We start from the raw sequence: 19,678 nt of genomic DNA on the forward strand, positions 1-19,678 counted from the left end.
GCTATTATTGAATATGTTCTCATAAAATAATTTAAAATAGATTCCCAAAATTAATAATCCTTAGTATTAAAATTGCATATTATTAAAGTTATAGATAAGAGTCATATATACATCTTTTTAAAAAATATGTCATTCATTAAATAAAACTACAATACAAGTGATGAAGTTGGCTAATGATAATTCCGCAGACATCTAGAGTTTTCCACGGTAATTTGTATCTGCAATGGTGAGAAAGGAGAAATGTGTTGCGGGGGCTGGCAGGGGAATATTTTTGGTGATTGCAAAAGGAGACAGGACATCAAAATCTCAAAAGCAGCATACGTAGTTAAAAAATATATTGTAAAATTATTATTGATTTAGGCAACTTCATAGAGACAGAAAACAAGATTAGAGGTTACCGCCATCAAGGTAACTAATAAAAGAAAACTCACTGCTTAATGGTTACTGCTTAAGAGTTTCTGTTGGGGCTGATGAAAAAGTTTTGGAAATAGCAGTGATGGCTGCATAATGGCATGAATGTAATTAATGCCACTGAACTGTACATTTAAAAATGGTTAAAAGAGTACATTAAAACTGTACTTGTAGCCCCTAAATCTATTTTTTAAAAGGTACATTATACATGTGTGTGAATATACATACATATATATATATATATATATATATACACACAGACACAATAGAAAAATTAGTATTGATTAGTTCCAGCCATGGCAGTAAATCTGTTTTAAAATTTTAAAAAATCGAAAGGAAGGTATGAGATAATCTGTATATCATAATAAACAAATCTACAAACAAACAACTATAATATGTTGAAGCTTCCTGATGCACACAGGGCAGCGCCACTGCAGTCACATGAAGTAATAGCACCTTTAAGGGGTTGCCCCAAACCCACAGGCTCTGACATTACCGATGAGTATTTCTTAAATTTCTAGAGTATTGTTATCATTTCTTTATCATGAGATAACAGAACTGTGTCATTTTTTATTTTAGAATAAATGATTTATTTATATATGCACAGAAAAATCACTGAAAAGCTTGGAATAAAAACTAAAGTTTTAACCATGCTCATTGTCTCACTAAGATGATTTTTAAGCTTGTGTCTTTCTTTTCTATCTACTGTTTTTCCTTCCAAAGTGAAATTCTCTTTATCTGTGAATATGATATAAATGATGTGAAAATATGTTTATCTTGTTTTTACCACACATGGAGGTCTCCAATTCAAAGGGCCAATTGGCGCGCCTAACACCAAACTTAAAGACCATATGCCTTACATACTCTTGCTCTGGAAGGAAGGAAGCCAATGATTACCCAATTGAACAAGCTATATTAGGGATAAGAAAATATGACTGTTGATGTCAAACAAAGCCAATGCTTTTAAATATCAGTTCAGGGTTCACACCCACCCTCTCCACCATCAGTAATGATACCACTATCATCCTACCTTCACAAGACTTTGATTTGAGATTATATCTGTAGCCTTCGGGGCATTCACATTCAAAATCTCCTGGGATGTTCTTGCACACAGCTGTGCCACAAATGCTTGGCTTCAAAGAGCATTCATCCACATCTATAAATAAAATCACTATATTAAAAAACATTTTTCCCATACCAGCAGACACTACCAAAGAACCCTTGATTTGTGTTTCCTGGATCTAGTTTAATATATGTAATGAGATAACAGATTGGCCTTCGGACCAAAAAACATTAAATCTATCATCATATGTTAGCTCACTAAATATGATTTTCTACAAATGCAGAGGGAAATTTGATTGATGTTTGCCATGTTCCTTTCTAGTTATGTTAAGAAGGAGAAAGCTTTAGAAATTTTCTTATCTGCCAGGTTGTGGTGCGAAAATAAATGGAGGTCTTGAAAACAGATTCACTCCATATTATCACAAGTATTTTTTGTACATGGGATGGCTCATCTCTTCTATCTTGTTTCTTTGGAAATGAACAAATGTCTAATTAGTACACTACTATTGTTGTCTAAAGTAGACAATAGTGATTCAAATTTAAAATAAGATTAAGGTCTCTAAGTACTTATAAATCTGCAGTTAATCCAATATGAATTTAGTGCTAAATGAATATTCCAGAAATTTCAGATGCATATATTATATTGCCAAATGAAGAAGGAGATAACATATTGATAGCAACTAGTTACTAGATGAGCACCTGTGAAGAAAACAAAACATGTGACAGAAATAGTTTAATGGAGACAGAATTATTAGTGAACTACTCTGTGTACTCTCTGGAGAAAGACAAATTCAGAACAGAAAATATGTTTTCTATTCTAAAAGTTGACAGCTTTTTTTCCAGATTAATAGTCAAAATTTAGGATATTATTTAAAATAACTTGCACAAAAATAATAAAACCAGTTCCCTTGTAGGAATTTTTCTATATTTTGACTGTATCATTGTCAATGTCTTGAGTGTGAAATTGTACTATCATTTTGTAAACTCTTACCACGAAGGGAAAATGGGGTAAAGGGTATATAGCATCTCTCTGTATTACTTCTTACAACTTCATGTGAATCTTTAATTAATTCAAAGTAAAATATCCAATTTTTAAAAAGAGCTAAAAACTCTATGTTTTTGAAATAAAGTAAGCCTGAGCAACAGTGGGACACTGTCTCTACAAAGTTTTTTTTCTTAATTTAGCCAGGAGTGGCCGGGCACAGCAGCAGTGCTGTAATCCTAGCACTTTGGGGGTCAAAGTGTTCGAGACCAGCCTGAGCAACATGGTGGAACCCCACTTCTACATATTAAAAACAAAAAAGGAAAAGAGAAAAAAATTAGCCAGGAGTGGTGGCATGTGTTCTTGTTACTAAGGAGGATAAGGCAAGAGGATCACTTGAACCCAGAAGCTGGGGTGCCTTGAACTATGATTGCACCACTCCACTCCATCCTGGGCAACCGAGGGAGACCCTGTCACTGAATAAATAAATAATAAAATAAAATAAAATCAGTAAAAATATGTCAATAAGTGTATTTGGTTTGAGGCATATTGCAGGGAATTATTTAGATCATACAAGTTTAAGTTACAGTGCATTGGGTTTATGACTCCAAACTGACATCTAATGTCTGACTGAAAGGTTTTATTCTTTCAGCTGGGCACAGTGGCCCATGTCTGTAATCCCAGCACTTTGGAAGGCCAAGGTGGGCAGATCACTTGAGCTCAGGCGTTCAAGACCAGCCTGGTCAACATGGCAAAACCCCGTCTTTACCAAAAAATACAAAATTGGACAGGCGTGGTGGCGTGCGTCTGTAGTCCCAGCTACTCGGAAGGCTGAGGCAGGAGAATCACTTGAACCCGGGAAACAGAGGTTGCAGTGAGCCGAGCTCACACTACATTCCAGCCTGGGCATCATAGTGAGACTCTGTCTCAAAAAAAAAAAAGAAGAAGAAGAAGAAAAGAAAAGTTAAGCTTTATTCTTTCATCTTTAGACAGTTACTGGCAACTGGATCCCAACCATTTCTACATCTTGGCAAAGGTCCCATTGTAATAGTGTTTTTTGTGGTGTTTGTTTGTTTGTTTGTTTGTTTGTTTTGAGACAGATCTGTTGTGATCTCAGCTCACTGCAAGCTCTGCCTCCCAGGTTCACGCTATTCTCCTGCCTCAGCCTCCGGAGTAGCTGGGACTACAGGCACCTGCCACCACCCTGGTTAATTTTTTGTATTTTTAGTAGAGACGGGGTTTCAGCGTGTTAGCCAGGATGATCTCGATCTCCTGACCTGGTGATCCACCCACCTCGGCCTCCCAAAGTGCTGGGATTACAAGCATGAGCCACAGTGCCTGGCTGTAATAGTTTTTTATATATTCTTCTATCTGTTTTCTACGTTATTACTTACATATCATGACTAAACAATAATGCAAATGAATATAAGAACAGATGTGGTCATCAGGAACATTCCTATTAATAAGAGCACTTTTGTAATCATTTACACATATATATGTGTATTAACTGAGTGGATAAGAATTAAATACTTTTTAATTTTTAATAAGTCACAAATTTGGCCAGGTGTGGTGGCTCATGCCTGTAATCCCATGACCTTGTGAGGTTGAAGTGGATGGATCACTTCAACCCAGGAATTTGAGACCAGCCTGGACAATATGACAAAACTCCATCTGTCTCTGTACAAAAGCTACAAACATTAGCCAGGCATGGTGGTGCACACCTGTAGTCCCAGCTACTTGGGAGGCTGAGGTGGGAGGATCTCCCAGGAGGTTGAGGCTGTAGTGAGTTGAGATCGTTCCACTGCACTCCAGCCTAGGTGACAGAGCGAAACCCTATCTATCGTATAAAAACAATAAAAACACAAATTCTTTAGAAAGAGACTATTAAAGTATTTAAGCGTAGAAGTAAGAATGGGTACTATTTGTTTACAAAATGCATATGGTATCCAGCATTGTGATGGTTTTTCTATCACTCATGTTCTAATGACAGTCTTTTTTTTTTTTTTAAATTATACTTTAAGTTCTAGGGTACATGTGCACATTGTGCAGGTTAGTTACATATGTATACATGTGCCATGCTGGCACACTGCACCCACTAACTCGTCATCTAGCATTAGGTATATCTCCCAATGCTATCCCTTCCCCCTCCCCCCACCCTACAACAGTCCCCTGTTGTGTGATATTCCCCTTCCTGTGTCCATGTGATCTCATTGTTCAATTCCCACCTATGAGTGAGAATATGCGGTGTTTGGTTTTTTGTTCTTGCGATAGTTTACTGAGAATGATGATTTCCAATTTCATCCATGTCCCTACAAAGGACATGAACTCATCATTTTTTATAGCTGCATAGTATTCCATGGTGTATATGTGCCACATTTTCTTAATCCAGTCTATCATTGTTGGACATTTGGGTTGGTTCCAAGTCTTTGCTATTGTGAATAATGCCGCAATAAACATACGTGTGCATGTGTCTTTATAGCAGCATGATTTATAGTCCTTTGGGTATATATTCTAAGTAGTCTCAAAATCCAAACTCAAACAGACCTTCAAATAGGCAGATAAGAAAGATACATGATCACAAATTGGATAACTGTTTAGAAGAATTTGTTGTTAATGTAGTTCACTTTAGAGTCATTTAACTGCAGTTTAAATAATATTATAGTACATTTTATCATACTAAACACTGCTATTCAGTAAGAGATGGATGATTTGAACACGAATCCAATTTAGGGCTTTACCAAAATATATATAAAATAAAGAGTCGAACAAGAAATTCACATTTTAACTTACTTTTTTTTTTTTTAACATTTTAGCAAAACAAACAAACAAAAAGTAGTGGAGGAGAGAACTTGGATATTATATTGTATCCAGTTTCTAAAGGCAAATTTTAAGTCCAGGTGGGAAATTTTATTTTTAGTCATCCATACACCTGGTATGAATACTTGAAGATTTAGTCATAGCATTAACACAGCCAAACTGAAAGACAGTATACAGAGAGAAAAAAAGTCAAAATTTAGGGATAGGAAAACAATGAAAAACAAAACAAATACACTAGTAAAATGACTTGTTAGAAAGCTAAACTAACAGGGAATATTTAAGTCTGAAGAGGAAAAAGGAGTTATGACCAATGATATGATCTTAAAGGTATAAAGAGAAAGAAAACTAGATCTTTTACTTTCCCAAAACCACAACAGGAAATGAGGTGCCAGATGAAGGGCTGATGTTGGAAATCAGAAAAGTATTTCTGAAAAGGAAAAATAAAATACAATGGAAGAGGTTATTGCAGTGGATTTCTTTCTATGGCTATGTATCTTACTAGAAGAGAATAAAAAATACAATGTCTGAAAACAGGATAAACAATGATTTTGCAAAGTTTGTAGCATGCAAAGACTTGCATTGAAACATCACTTTATAATGAAATTCCTTATTGAAACATGCACACAAGTGTGTACATGCACATACAATAAGAAAATTTTTTAAAATTGTGTTATCAGTACTGTAAACTAAAATGCAGGCCAGGCAGAGAGCTCCCATCTGTAAACCAAACACTTTGGGATGCTGAGACAGGAGGCTCACTTGAGTTCAAGATCAGTTTGGGCAACATGATTAACCCCATCTCTACAAAAAATACAAAACAAAACTAGCTGGGCATGGTGGCATGCACGTGTAGTCCCAGCTACTTGGGAGGCTGAAGTCAGAGGATCAATTAAGCTCGGGAGGTCAAGGCTACAGTGAGCCATGATGGAGCCACTCTACTCCAGTCTGGGAGACAGAGTGAGACCCTATCTCTCAAAAACAAACAAAAGCTAAAAAGCAGTTCCACAGTATCACAAGGCTTCAATGTCGATAAAAATGTGTTAGTATAAGCACTTACATATCATTTTTCCAAAAATTTGCTAGTAAAATTTCTCTAACTGGGATTATTCTCACATAGTAAATGTGTTTTAATTCTACCATCCTGCTCTTACCTTTACAATCTTTCTTATTTGAAAGCATAACAAAACCACTTTTACAGGAACAGTGGTAACTTCCAGGTGTATTATCACAAATTTGACTGCAACCTCCATTTATATTTGAGGGATCTTTGCATTCATTTATGTCTAAAACAGGAAAAAAATAAATTATTTTTAAAGTAATATAACCTGCAGAGAACTTTTCAGGAGACCAATCCTGATGAGCTGGGGGGCGGGGGTTATTATACGTACCAAATTCACACTTTTCTCCTTGCCAACCTGGTTTACAAGTGCAAGTAAAAGAAGCTTTTCCATCTTTGCAGCTCATATATCCATCTTCATTGCATGGCAGAGGACTACACTGGTCTGGAATGGCTGAAGGAAATAGACATCTATTTATTTTTTTTATCTCATGTCATGGTAAAATAAAATTGTGTGTACTATAATAAAAATCCTGAAGCCTAGAACCAATGAAAAAAAAACCCACAACTCCTTTCTTTAAATAATACTTTTCCTAAATTAAAAAGTGAGCCTATTAGGCAAATCTTTATAATTATTTTGTAAAAATAAACTACAGATGGCAGCAGTGGCCCATGTAGAGTGGCCGCTGCCAAGACGCCAGCTGCAGTGGGGATGTGGGCCAGGGCCTCCCACTCCATGGAGCAGATGGGAGCCCCACACTCCCCGGATGCTGCTGCAGCTTCCCTGTCATGGCTCCGGACCCGGGTGTCTCTGTGCTCTTGGGGGCCTGCTCCTGCTGCCAGGCTTCTCCCCGAAGCAGGCATCCACTCTGATCTTAGAGGCATGGCCAGGGCTGCACGTGCCATGGAGCTGGTAAAAGCCAAGGACAAGGGGGAGCTCCACCCCTTCCAAACTGGTGGGACAAGAGTCCCCTGAGTGCAGCTGCAGCTGCCCAAGCCTGGCTGGAAACCTGGGCATCTCTGTGCTCTTGAGGGCCTGGGGAGGCCCATTCTGCCCACCACAGGCTCAGAAGTGCCTGCTCTTGCTTCCTGACCTCTCCTCTCTCCTGACACCCACTCTGGTCATGGAACAAGGTTGGAGCTGAAGCCAGCTGTTGTCGCAGCCTAGCTGGGTGGGCATAAGCTCAGGGCAGCGCTAACATGCCAGCACCCTGCCCCCTCCAGTCTTTGGGCTCCAACAAGCATGGGAAGGGAGCTGAGGGGGCGTGCTGAGGGCAGCTCAGTGCTGGCCTGCAGGCACCCCCTTGGCACAAACAGCCTGGGTGCCATGAACAGTGGCAGGAGGTAGACAGCTTCCTAGGTGGAAAAGGGTAGGTCCCCTGTGAAGTCCCACCTTCAGGCTGGGGAAGGCCTGAGGCCTGTGGGCTGGGCTACCAGTCCTGCTGACTGACGGGGGAACACTTGGTGCTTTTTCCTGGGCCCACCCATGGCAGCCCATGGACCAGTCAGCATGCACTTTCCCTCTCTGAAGACCATAAAAACCCCAGACTCAGCCAGAGCAGAACAGATATCCAGACAACCAGCTGCAGAAAGGAGCTACCATCTCCAGGGCCTCCTGTGTACTGGGAGCTGCAGACATCGAATGACCTGTCTGTAGAGAAGAACCACCGTCTCCAGGCCCTCCTCTGCTGAGAGCTGCTGATGGGACAACCAGCTGCAGACAGGAGCCACCCACTCTAGGCCTCCTCTCTACTGAAAGCTGCAGAGACAATGGGATGACCTGGCTACAGAGAGGAGCCACCCGCTTCAAGCCCTCCTCTCTGCTGAGGGCTGAACACTTGATGGGACAACCTGCCTACAGAGATGAGCTACCCACTGAGGGTCTCCTCTGAGCTGTTCTAATGCTCAGTAAAGTTCCTGTTCATCTTGCTCACCCTCCACTTTTCTGCATACCTCATTCTTCATGGATGCAGGACAAGAACTCAGGCAAAGGCACCACCAGCCACAGAAGTTTCCAGCCAGAAAAGCAACACCCCAAAGATCCCATAACACTACTTTTGCATTGCAAGTATATACAGTATTTCATAACTGTAATTTAGATATTTTTCCAAATATATTACCTCATTTGAGCCTTAGAACAATTCCATGAGGTAGACAGAACAATACTATTCTCAACATTAAGAGAAAAAAGAGGCTAGGTGTGATGGCTCACATCTGTAATCCCAGCACTTTGGGAGACCAAGGCGGGCAGATCACTTGAGGCCTAGGCAACAAGGTGAAACCCTGTCTTTACTAAAAATACAAAACTTAGCAGGGCATGGTGGCACATGCCTGTAGTCCCAGCTACTCGGGAGTCTAAAGTGCAAGAATTGCTTGAACCTGGGAGGCAGAGGCTGCAGTAAGCTGAGATCATGCCACTGTGATAGAGCCAGGCTCTCTCTCAAAAAAAAAGAAAAAGAAAAAAGAAAAAGAAATTAAAATTTTCAATTTGGACTAAGATGATGTAACAAGGAATAGATTTATCTTCCTGCCTTAAATAAGTAGAACTTCAGTCTAACTATGTAAAATAATGGTTTTTCAAACATTGGAGAACAGGAAGGAGAACACCATAATTCCTAAGGAAAAGAAAAGAAACAAGCTGAGACCTACAATTGGACCACATTACTGCCTGGAGATAGCTTCTATGCAACAGTGCAAGAAACACAAACAGATCCCAGTGGTCTCCCAGGGTTGAGAAAACAAATATTGGAGTTTGGGGAGATCAAATTAGAATTTTGCTGGTCAGAGTACTATAAAGGCAGAGAGAGGGAAAAAAATGTGTGTGTATGGAAAGAGAGAGAGAAAGAGAGATAGAGGAAAAGAGAAAGAGTCTCCAGAGATCTGCAAAAAGATCCCGTAGGGTCTTTGGCTGAATGATGATTTGCACAGGAAAATTTCCAGAGCTCATAGAGGGATAGGGATAGTTTGTTTTAGACTACCCAGACCTAAAATATTTCACAGTACAAATGGCATCAGGTGGAATCCTCACAAGGACTTATTGTTGAGGCTAAATTAGTTTTAAGCTAACGGCTACTCCAGATTGCCTTAACAGAGCTTAAAATCAAACCTCAAAAGATTTGTTTTCAATGTATTCCACATAAGTTACCTAAATGCCACAACAAAATCAAACACTGTTTGGAAGAAGAAAAGAAAATCCAGGACCCAGCAACATAAGCTGTAAGCTTATTTTCTTTTCCTTAGGAGTCACAGTGTTCTGCTTCCTGTTCTCCAATGTTCAAAACCATTATTTTATATACTTAGACCAAAGTTCTACTTATTTAAGGCAGAAGGATAAACTTGGTCCCTGTTACATCATCTTAGCCCAAATTGAAAGTTCCAAGTTCTTTTTTCTATTTATACTGAGAATAGTATTGTTTGCTTTGTCCAGTAAACAATTAAAAATAAGTAGAGGTCAGATGCAGTGGTTCACTCTGCACTTTGGGAGGCAGAGGAGGGAGGACACTTGAGGCCAGGAGTTAAGACCAGCTTGGGCAACATAGCGAGACATAATCTTTAAAATTAATTAAAAAATAAATTCCCCAGCTGTGGTAGTTCATGCCTGTTGTCCCAGCTATTTGAGAGGCTAAGGGAGGGGGATAGCTTGAGTCCAGGAGTTTGAAGTTACTGTGAGCTATGATCACACCACTGCACTCCAGCCTGGGTAACAGTGAGACCTTATATCCAAATAAAATACAATACAATATAAAATTAAATTAAATTAAAAAATAAATACTCATGTAAAGAAACAAGGGAAAAAAATGTACAACCAAGAGAAAAATCAATAGATGAAAATATATCCAAAATGAAAGAGATGACCAAAAATCAGAAAAATAAGTAAATAAAATTATTTTAAATGCACTCCACATGTTCCAGTAGTAAATATAGGCATGATGAAAAAAAAATAAAATAAAATAGAAGATGTGGAGCAGACCCAAATGGAACTTATTGAAATGAAAAATAAACTATATAAAATGAAAAATACACTAAATCGGATTAAAAGTAAATTATACATGGGAGAAGAAAAGAAGAGTGAACTTGAAGACATAAAAACTATCCAAAATCAAGGAAGGACAGATAAGAAGTATAAAAACAATAAATACATAAATAAATTGATAAACAACTAGAGCATGAATGACTTGTTAAACAATATCAAATGGCCTAATACATGCTATCGACATTTCAAGAGAAGAGGAAACATAGCAGGGAAAATGAAAAAAGAAATTTGAATAAATAATAGTAAATCATTTTCTAAATTTGATAAAAACTATGAACACATAGATCCAAGAAGCCCGCTAAACATCAATGAGGATAAACCTAAAAATACTGTGTCAAATTGGAGAAAACCAGAGAAAAAGAGAAATCTAAAACACAGAGCATATATAGAGAAAAAAAAAAAAGCTAAGAATAACACCAGATTTTTCATCAGCATCTATTCAAGTGAAAGGACAATGGAGAGACATCTTTGACATACTGACAGAGCACTATCAACGTGGAAGCCTTTACCCAATAAAAATATCTCCCAAAAATAAAGGCAATATACTATTTTTTAATTAAAAAGTATGAGAAACGCTGGGCGCGGTGGCTCATGTCTGTAATCCCAGCACTTTGGGAGGCCAAGGCGGTCAGATCACAAGGTCAGGAGATCGAGACCATCCTGGCTAACATGGTGAAACCCCATCTCTCCTAAAAATACAAAAAATTAGCCAGGCATGGTGGTGAGCACCTGTAGTCCCAGCTACTTGGGGGGCTGAGGCAGGAGAATGGCATGAACCTGGGAGATGGAGCTTGCAGTGGGCTGAGATTGTGCCACTGCACTGCAGCCTGGGCGACAGAGTGAGACTCTGTCTCAAAAAAAAAAAGAGAGAAAATCCATCTTCCTCAGATATGTAGTATAAGAAATGTTAAAGGAATTTCTTCAGGCAGAAGGAACATGTTGTCAATGTGGTCACATGGAAATGTGGATCTACGAAAAAGAATATGGAATGCCAGAAATGGTAAACATATGAGAAAATACAGAACAATGTTTTCTGGGCCAGGTGCCAATGGCTCATGCCTGTAATCCTAGCACTTTGGGAGGCCAAGGTGGGTCGATCACTTGAGGCCAGGAATTTGAGACCAGCCTAGGCAACATGGCAAAACCCTGTCTCCATAAAAATACAAAAAAATTAGCTAGGCCTAGAATCCCAGCTACTTGGAAGGCTGAGGCATAAGAATGATTTGAATCCAGCAGAGGTTGCAATGAGCTGAGATTGTGCCACTGCACTCCAGCTTGGACGACAGCACAAGACTCTGTCTCAAAAATAAATAAATAAACAAATAAAACAATAAAACAATATTTTCTCATTTGATAAGCTATTTATAAATTAACATATCATGGAGTTTATAATGTATAATATTAAAATGTAAGGCAGAAACAGCATAAAAACATAGAGGAAATGAGGCCTGGCACAGTGGCTCATGCCTGTAATCCCAGCACTTTGGGAGGCCAAAGCAAAAAGATCATTTGAAGCCAGGGGTTCAAAACTAGCTAGGCAACAAAGTAAGACCCTATCTCTACAAACAAATTTAAAAATTAGCTGGACATGGTGCTACATGCCTGTAGTCCTAGCTACTAAGGAGGCTAAGGCAGAAGGGAAGAAGGATTTGAGACAAGGAGTTCAAGGTTGCAGTGAGCTATCATCACCCCACCACACTCCAGCCTGGGCTAGAGAGTGAGATCCTGACTGAAAAAAAAAAAAAAGAAAGAAAAGAAAAGAAATGAGTAAAAGAAGTTTGAGAAGCATAATTAATAACAGAGGAGATAAAATGGAATCAACTTCCCCCCCTAAAAAAAAACTCAAGTAAGCAATACAATTGCCGTAGGAAAAGAAAAAAAACAAAGAACAGATGGGATTAACAGACTTTAACCATCATCAATGGTAACATTAAATGTAAATGTCTATAGTCTAACACTCCAATTAAAAGACAGAGCTTGTCAGACTGGAGAAAACAGCAAGACCCAAAAGAAACTCACTTGAAATATAAACACACTGGTATGTTCAAAGTTAATGGATGGAAAAGTAAACCATAAAAACACTAATCAAAAGAAAGCCAGAGTGACAACATTAATATAAGATAGATTTTAGAATAAGGAATATTACCAGAGAAAAAGAGCAATATTAAGAAGTACAAAGTAGGGCCTGGAATGGTGTTTCATGCCTGTAATCCTAGCACTTTGGGAGGCCCAGGTAGGAGGATTGCTTGAGGCCAGGAGTCTGAGACCAGCCTGGAGAACACACCCAAGACCCCATCTCTATAAAAAATAAATTAGCCAGGAGTGATGATATGTGCCTATAGTTCCAGCTACTCAGGCGGCTGAGGCAGGAGGATTGCTTGAACCTAGGAGGTTGAGGCTGCAGTGAGCCATGATTGCACCATTGCACTCCAGCCTGGGCAACAGAGCAAGAGCTTGTTTAAAAAAAAAAACAACAAAAAAAAAAACGTACAAGTAAAGATCAATTATAGTGCCTTGTTTATTTTCTTCCTAAAATATCGAAGCACTTTATCAATATGGCAAATGACATGCCATTTGTTTTTTATTTGTAATTTCTGTCCCCTCTTTAGACACTGCAATAGTCCCTTGATTTCTGCACATTTCCACACCAGCCTCTAAACTTCCCAGTCAACTGTACATGTTCTTCCCATCCTTCCAATACTTCCAATACTCCCAATACTGCCTATATTTCTATCTCTTTGCATATGTTAGCCAAAGAAAATTTTTGTTGTTAAATAAATAAATAACCAACCTAGCTAACGCCTAATTAATTCCATAATTTTTTAAAAAAGTCTTCATAGGATCAAGTTTTTTTTGAAATGTGGCAATACATTAGGTATTAGTTTAAAATCATAGAAAAGAAAATAATAGAAAATTTTTATCAAAATTATTATTATTCTGCTCTTTCGTAAATTTTAAGAAAAGATAAAGCATGAATTAAATCATTAAATATACGTATTCAGACAAACTGTACTCCCTGTGTAATTACAAGCACTTTAAATTAGAGAAAAACACAGTTAAATGAATATCTAGAGAATTTCAATCCTGGATGTAAAATATTCTCTGAACAAACATCACAATTTATATCCTGTGGTTGCACCATTTGCTTTACTAATTTACCAATTTACCAAAAAAGAGTCAAAAACAATGTACCAGAATTATCATTAGGCCCCTTGTGAACTTCAGAGCAAGAAAGCTAATTTGATTCATATAACATTTTCCATGTTTATATTATCAGTGCCAAAAAGTTAGAAGAATAAACATGGCTCTACTTTGAGCTATTAATCTACTGTAACATTTAGTCGCCCTACATGATTATGCAACAACAGCCAAAATAAAGCTGTTGGGAATAAAAATTCTGAAGCTGATAACCTTTAGGAACAGAGAACACTGTTCAGTTTAAACATTAGGCAAAAAAAATTCGTTTTGAGTAATACAGGAGCATTTACAACTATAAACAAGTATTAGAAATGCAGTTTGAAAATACTTCCTTGCTGGGCATACAACCCATCAAAGGATCATTTCTCAATTTTTAAACGTTAGTTTATATTACCATGGGTGTACTTTACCTACAGAGTTTTTGTTTTGTTTTTTCAATTGATGGTAGAAGTGCTTACCATTGACACAGCTTCTTAGGTCAGGATAAGCATTAGTTGACTGACGTGCAGCAGTGAATAACCCAGTTTGAAAAGAGCGAAGACAAACTGAAAATAAAAACGAACATAATCTTGTTAGAGTAGACACACATACTTGATCCGAATTCATGGTAGGAACTGTCCCAAGAGGTAGGACATTTATGCTCCTGTAGATTCACAAGATTCAGTCTTCAAAATGCAACACTAAATGTTTCCATCTACCTTTCTGAAAAATTAAAAATCTACAAGCAAGATGACAACAGATACAGAAACATAAAAAATAAGTCTGTGACACCTTCTTCTCTCTGGAGAAGAACCTTAAAGTCAGAAGTGAAAAAAACCTTGATTTAGCATAGAAATTTATTGTCATATAAGTCTATGTTTTTAATTCCACAGCAGAAACAAGATGTTACCCTCAAATCTACTGACCAGAGTCTGATTTATAAAGTATATGTCATTAAGTCAATAGAATCAGTTCGTGTTTCTACTTGCTATAGGCTACTTCCAATTCTTCTCATGTTGCCCTGAGATTAATACAGTAATATTTGTATAATGTTTCTATATTACAAAACAGGTTTACTTCATTCCCTTCATTCTTCACTACAACCCTGTGAAATCAGATATAGCAACCTGGTAGATATTGCTAGGAAACTAAGAAATAACAGCTGGAATTGTAAAGATGAAATACTTTGTTACTTTAACGTAGCTAGGAGTTACTTAGTGCCAAAAATATATTTCTTAACAGGCACTAAAGACACCATATGTATTACTTCATTGTTCAGACAGTCACCAGCTTACTATAAAAAAGATGGTGTTTTACTTAGCTTTTGCCAAGGAACAAACCACCCCCAAAATTAGTAGCTTAAGTAATCATTGTATTTTTCTCATGATTTGCGGGTCAAATATTTGCAGAGTTTGGTTGGGTTGTTTGTCTCTGCTGCCAATGGAGTCAACCAGGATGGCTGGGGCAGGGGACTGCTTCCAAGATGGAGCTAACGTTCTTTGGCATCTCTCTTTCCATATGATAGATCATGCTTCAAAGTTCTCCATGTGGGTGTTTCTCTTAGCATGCTGGTCTTAAAGTGGCACTTCTTTCATGACAGCTAGCTTCTAAGACAGAGAAAGCAAACTGCCATGGCAATTATGGGACACTGTATAACTTCTATCATATTCTGTTGATCAAAGGGGTCCCAGGATCCACCCAGATTCAAAGGGTAGGGTGTGGGTGGGGGATTTATTCTACCTCTTGATGAGGACACAGCAAAATGACACTGTAGAAGGGTATGTGGAATGGAAGACATTTTTAAACCATCTTCGGAAAAATATAGTGTATCACAGACAGATTAAAAGATTCATTTGAAGTCAGTATGTGTTTAAGTTACCTATGGCTGCTATGACAAATTACCACAAATTTAGTAGCTTTAAATAATAAAAATTTATTGTTTTACAGTGCCGAGAGTCCAAAACCAAAAGGGCTAGCAGGGATCCATTCCTTCTGGAGACTTCAAGGAAGAATCCCTTTCCTTGCCTTTTCCAGCTTCTAGAGGTCATCTGCATTCCTGGGCTCGTGGCCTCATCCTTGTATGTCTACCAGTTCTTGCTTTATCATTCCATATCTGACTCCATATCTACTACTGACTCTAATCTCCTGCCATCCTGTTATAAGGATCCTTATGGTTTTATCGGGTCCTCTCAGATATCCCAGGATAATGTCTCCATGGAAAGATCTTTCATCACATCTGCAAAGTCTCCATTTGCCATATAAGGTAACAGTCACAAGTTCTAAGGATTAGGACATAGATATGTCTGGGGCGGGGAGGGGCAGGCAGGGTGGAGGAAGGAGGTCATTATTCAGCCTACCATGGTGAGATAGAATATTTTCCCAAATAAGTCTTACCTTACACATTGTGGGGGTGTTTCTGGAGCCCCTATCTGAGTCCACTTTGTGTTGCTATAACAAAATACCACAGACGGGCTAATTTATAAAAGAAAGAAATTTACTTCTCCCAGTTCTGGAGGCTGGGAAGTCTGATATCAAGGTGCTTTAGCGTCTCATGAAGGCCCTCTTGCTACACCATCCCACAGCAGATGGCAAAAGAGGGCGAAAGAGCAAGAGGCTGAATTTGCAGCTTCAAGCCCTTTTATAATTGGTGTTAGGCTATTCATGATGGTGGAGCCTTAATGACCTAAACACCTCCCATTAGGCCCCACCTCCCAACACTGTTCCATTGGGAATTAAGTTTCCAGCACATACTTTTTGAGGGTCACATTCGAAGCCTAGTATTTGCTCCAGCCCCCAAAATTCATGTCCTTCTCATGTGCAAAATACGTTCATTCCATCTCAATAGTCCTGATATGGTTTAGCTGTGTCCCCACCCAAAAATCTCATCTTGAATTCTAATCCTCCACAATCCCCATGTGTCAAGGGACAGACCAGGTGGAGGTAATTGAATCAGGGGGGCGATTTTCCCCATGCTGTTCTCATGATAGTGAGTGAGTTCTCATGAGATCTGATGATTACTAAGTGTTTGGTAGTTCCTTCTGCGTTCGTTCTCCTTCCTGCTGCCTTGTGAAGAAGATGCCTTGCTTCCTGATATAGTTTGGCTGTGTCCCAACCCAAATCTCATTTTGAATTGTAATAATCCCCATATGTCAAGGGCAGGGCCAGGTGGAGATAATTGAATCATGGGGGCAATTTCCCCGATACTGTGCTCATGGTAGTGAGTAAATCTCACAAGATCTGATGGTTTTATAAATGGGAGGTCCCCTGCACAAGCTCTCTTGCCTGCCACCAAGTAAGAAGTAACTTTGCTCCCCATTCACCTTCTGCCTTGACTATGAGGCCTTTCCAGCCATGTGGAACTGTGAGTCAATTAAACCTCTTTTACATTATAAATTACCCAGTCTCAGGTATGTCTTTATTAGCAACATGAAAATGAACTAATATGCTTTCCCTTTGCCTTCCGCCATGATTCTAAGTTTCCCAAGGCCTCCTCAGCCATGCTGAACTATAAGTAAATTAAACCTCTTTTCTTTATAAATTATCCAGTCTTGGGTATGTCTTTATAATAGAGTGAAAACAGACTAATATAAGCCCCAATGTATTAACTCATACTAGCACCAACTCAAAAGTCCAAAGTCCAAAGTCTCATCTAAATCAGATATGGGTGAGACTCAAGGCATGATTCACCGTAAGGCAATTCCCACCAGCTATGAGTTTCCAAAATGCAATGAGATAAGCATGATAGATGTTTCCATTACAAAAAGGAAAAACATGTAAGAACAGTAACTGGTCCTAAGGAAGTCCAAAACCCATTAAGAAAAACAACATAAAATGTTAAAGCTCTAATATAGTTTTCCTTGACTCTATGTCCTGACTTCTGAGCACACAGGGGTAGGGGCTGATCCCTCAAGGCCTTGGCCAGCCCAACCCTATGGCTTTGCCGGGCGTAGGCCATGCTGCAGCTCTCACAGGTTGGAGTCTTGTGCCAGCAGCTCTCCCAGACAGAAGTTGCATACTGGTAGCCCTATAGTTCTGGGCTCTCGGGGCTTCCCAACTCCCATGGCTCCACTAGGCATTGCCCTGGTGGGGGCTCACTATAGTGGCTCTGCTGCTGTAACAAGTCTCTGCCTGGACACCCCCAGGCTGCCCATAATAACCTTTGAAATCTAGGTGGAGGCCACCTTGACCCCACAGCTCTTGCATTCTGTGCACCTGCAAAATTTACACCACATGAATGCCACCAAGGCTTATGAGGTATGTACATTCCAGAGTGGTGGGTTGAGATGCACCTAGGCCCACTTGAGCCATGGATGGGATGGCCAAGGGACACTGTGCTGAAATTCAAGCAGCAGAGTCCCTAGGTCGTGCAGAGCAGTGGTGGTCCTGCAGGTGCCCCTCTGGAAACTGCATCAAGGTCTTGCTCTGGGCCAGTGATGGGAGAGGCAGCCTCAAAAATCTCTCAAATGTCTTTGAGGTCTTTCGCCCATTGTTTTGAAAAACAGCACCTGGCTCCTTTTATTTATTTATTTATTTTAATTTCAACAGGTTTTGGGGGGAATAGGTGGTGTTTGGTTACATGTATAAGTAAGTTCTTTAATAGTGATTCCTGAGATTTTGGTTCATCCATTACCCAAGCAGGGTACACTGTACCCAATATGTAGTCTTTTATCTTTCACCCCGCCTCCACCAGTTCTCCCAAGTCCCCAAAGTCCATTGTATTATTCTTAAACCTTTGCATCCTCATAGTTTAGCTCCCACTTATGACTGTGAACATACAATGTTTGGTTTTCCATTCCTGAGTTACTTCACTCAGACTAAAGAGCCCCTGGCTCCTTTCTATTCATGGTAGTCTCTTCGGCAAATGGTAACTTGGGACACACCCTTGGTTTGCTCTCCTAAAGACCTTTTCACTCTTTATATGACCAGGCTGCGAATTTCCCAAATATTTTTGCCCTGATTCCCTTTTAATTGTAAATCCCAGCTTTAAATCATTTCTCTTTTTCTCATATATTACTGTATGCAGTTAAAAGTAGCCACAAAGTCTGGGCATGGTAGCTCATACCTGTAATCCCAGCTCTTTGGGAGGCTGAGGCATGCAGATCACTTAAGGTAAGGAGTTTGAGGCCGCCTGGCAAACATGGCAAAACGCTGTCTCTACTAAAAATACAAAAATTAGCCAGGTGTGGTGGCACACACCTGTAATCCTAGCTACTTGGGAGGCTGAGGTACAAGAACTGCTTGAACCTGGGAGGCAGAGGCTGCAGTGAGCCAAGATCACACCACTGCACTCCAGCCTGGGTGACAAAGCAAAACTCTGTCTCTAAATAAATAAATAGATAAATAAATTAATGCAGCCACACAGTTCCTTCAATATTTTGCTTAGAAATCTCTGCTATCCTAGTACTTATCTCTTAAATTCAGCCTTCCCTACAGCCCTCAGGCATGGAGATAATTCAGCCAATTTCTTTGCTACCTTGTAACAATGTTGGTCTTTACTCTAGTTTCCAGTGCTTTGTTTCTCATTTCCATCTAGGATCTCATCAGAATGGGCTTTAGCATTCATATTTCTACCAACAATCTAATCACGACACTTAAGTAATCTCTAAGAAGTTACATTCTTTTCCTACATGTCTTCTTTTTTTTTGACCCCTCACCAGAATCATCCTCAATGCTCCATTCACAGCAATCTAGGCTTTTCCTAGCCTGCTCCTCCAGATTCTTCCAGCCTTTAGCCATTACCCAGTTCCAAAACTGCTTCCATATTTTCAGGTATTTGTTATAGCAGCAACCCAATGTCTGGCACCAATGTTTTGTCTTAGCCCTTTTTGTATTGCTATAACAGAATACCACAGACTCAGTAATTTATAAAGAAAAAATTATTTTTTACAGTTCTGGAGGCTGGGAAGTCCAATATTAAGGTGCTAATCATCTGGTAAGGGCCTTATTACTGCATCATCCCATGACGGAAGGTAGTAAGGCAAAAGGGTACAAGAGATAGAGAGGGGAAGGGAGCCAAACTCAGCCCCAGTAAAACCTAAGTAGTTTTAGGTCTCAAGTAGTCTTATCTTCGGTTCATTTGTCCTTCTTCTTGAATCATCTACTTTCAGACTTCATTTATTCTTGTGTGAAGACTTCATTA

The 19,678-nt window shown here is 39.2% G+C and overlaps 1 protein-coding gene across 1 annotated transcript in view; it reads right to left on the bottom strand.

Moving 5' to 3' along the window:
* PROS1 (protein S) overlaps positions 1-19,678 on the bottom strand; it is a 104,471-nt gene that overhangs the window by 26,913 nt on the left and 57,880 nt on the right. The window contains exons 4-7 of the mRNA XM_516603.7: positions 14,019-14,105; positions 6,661-6,783; positions 6,424-6,555; positions 1,442-1,567 (exon numbers count right to left, since the gene is read on the bottom strand). Of these exons, the coding sequence (XP_516603.3) occupies positions 1,442-1,567; positions 6,424-6,555; positions 6,661-6,783; positions 14,019-14,105 (468 nt within the window). The remainder of the gene's footprint in view (positions 1-1,441; positions 1,568-6,423; positions 6,556-6,660; positions 6,784-14,018; positions 14,106-19,678) is intronic.

The sequence above is a fragment of the Pan troglodytes genome, chromosome 2 (assembly GCF_028858775.2).
Source record: "Pan troglodytes isolate AG18354 chromosome 2, NHGRI_mPanTro3-v2.0_pri, whole genome shotgun sequence".
Lineage (NCBI taxonomy): Eukaryota > Metazoa > Chordata > Mammalia > Primates > Hominidae > Pan > Pan troglodytes.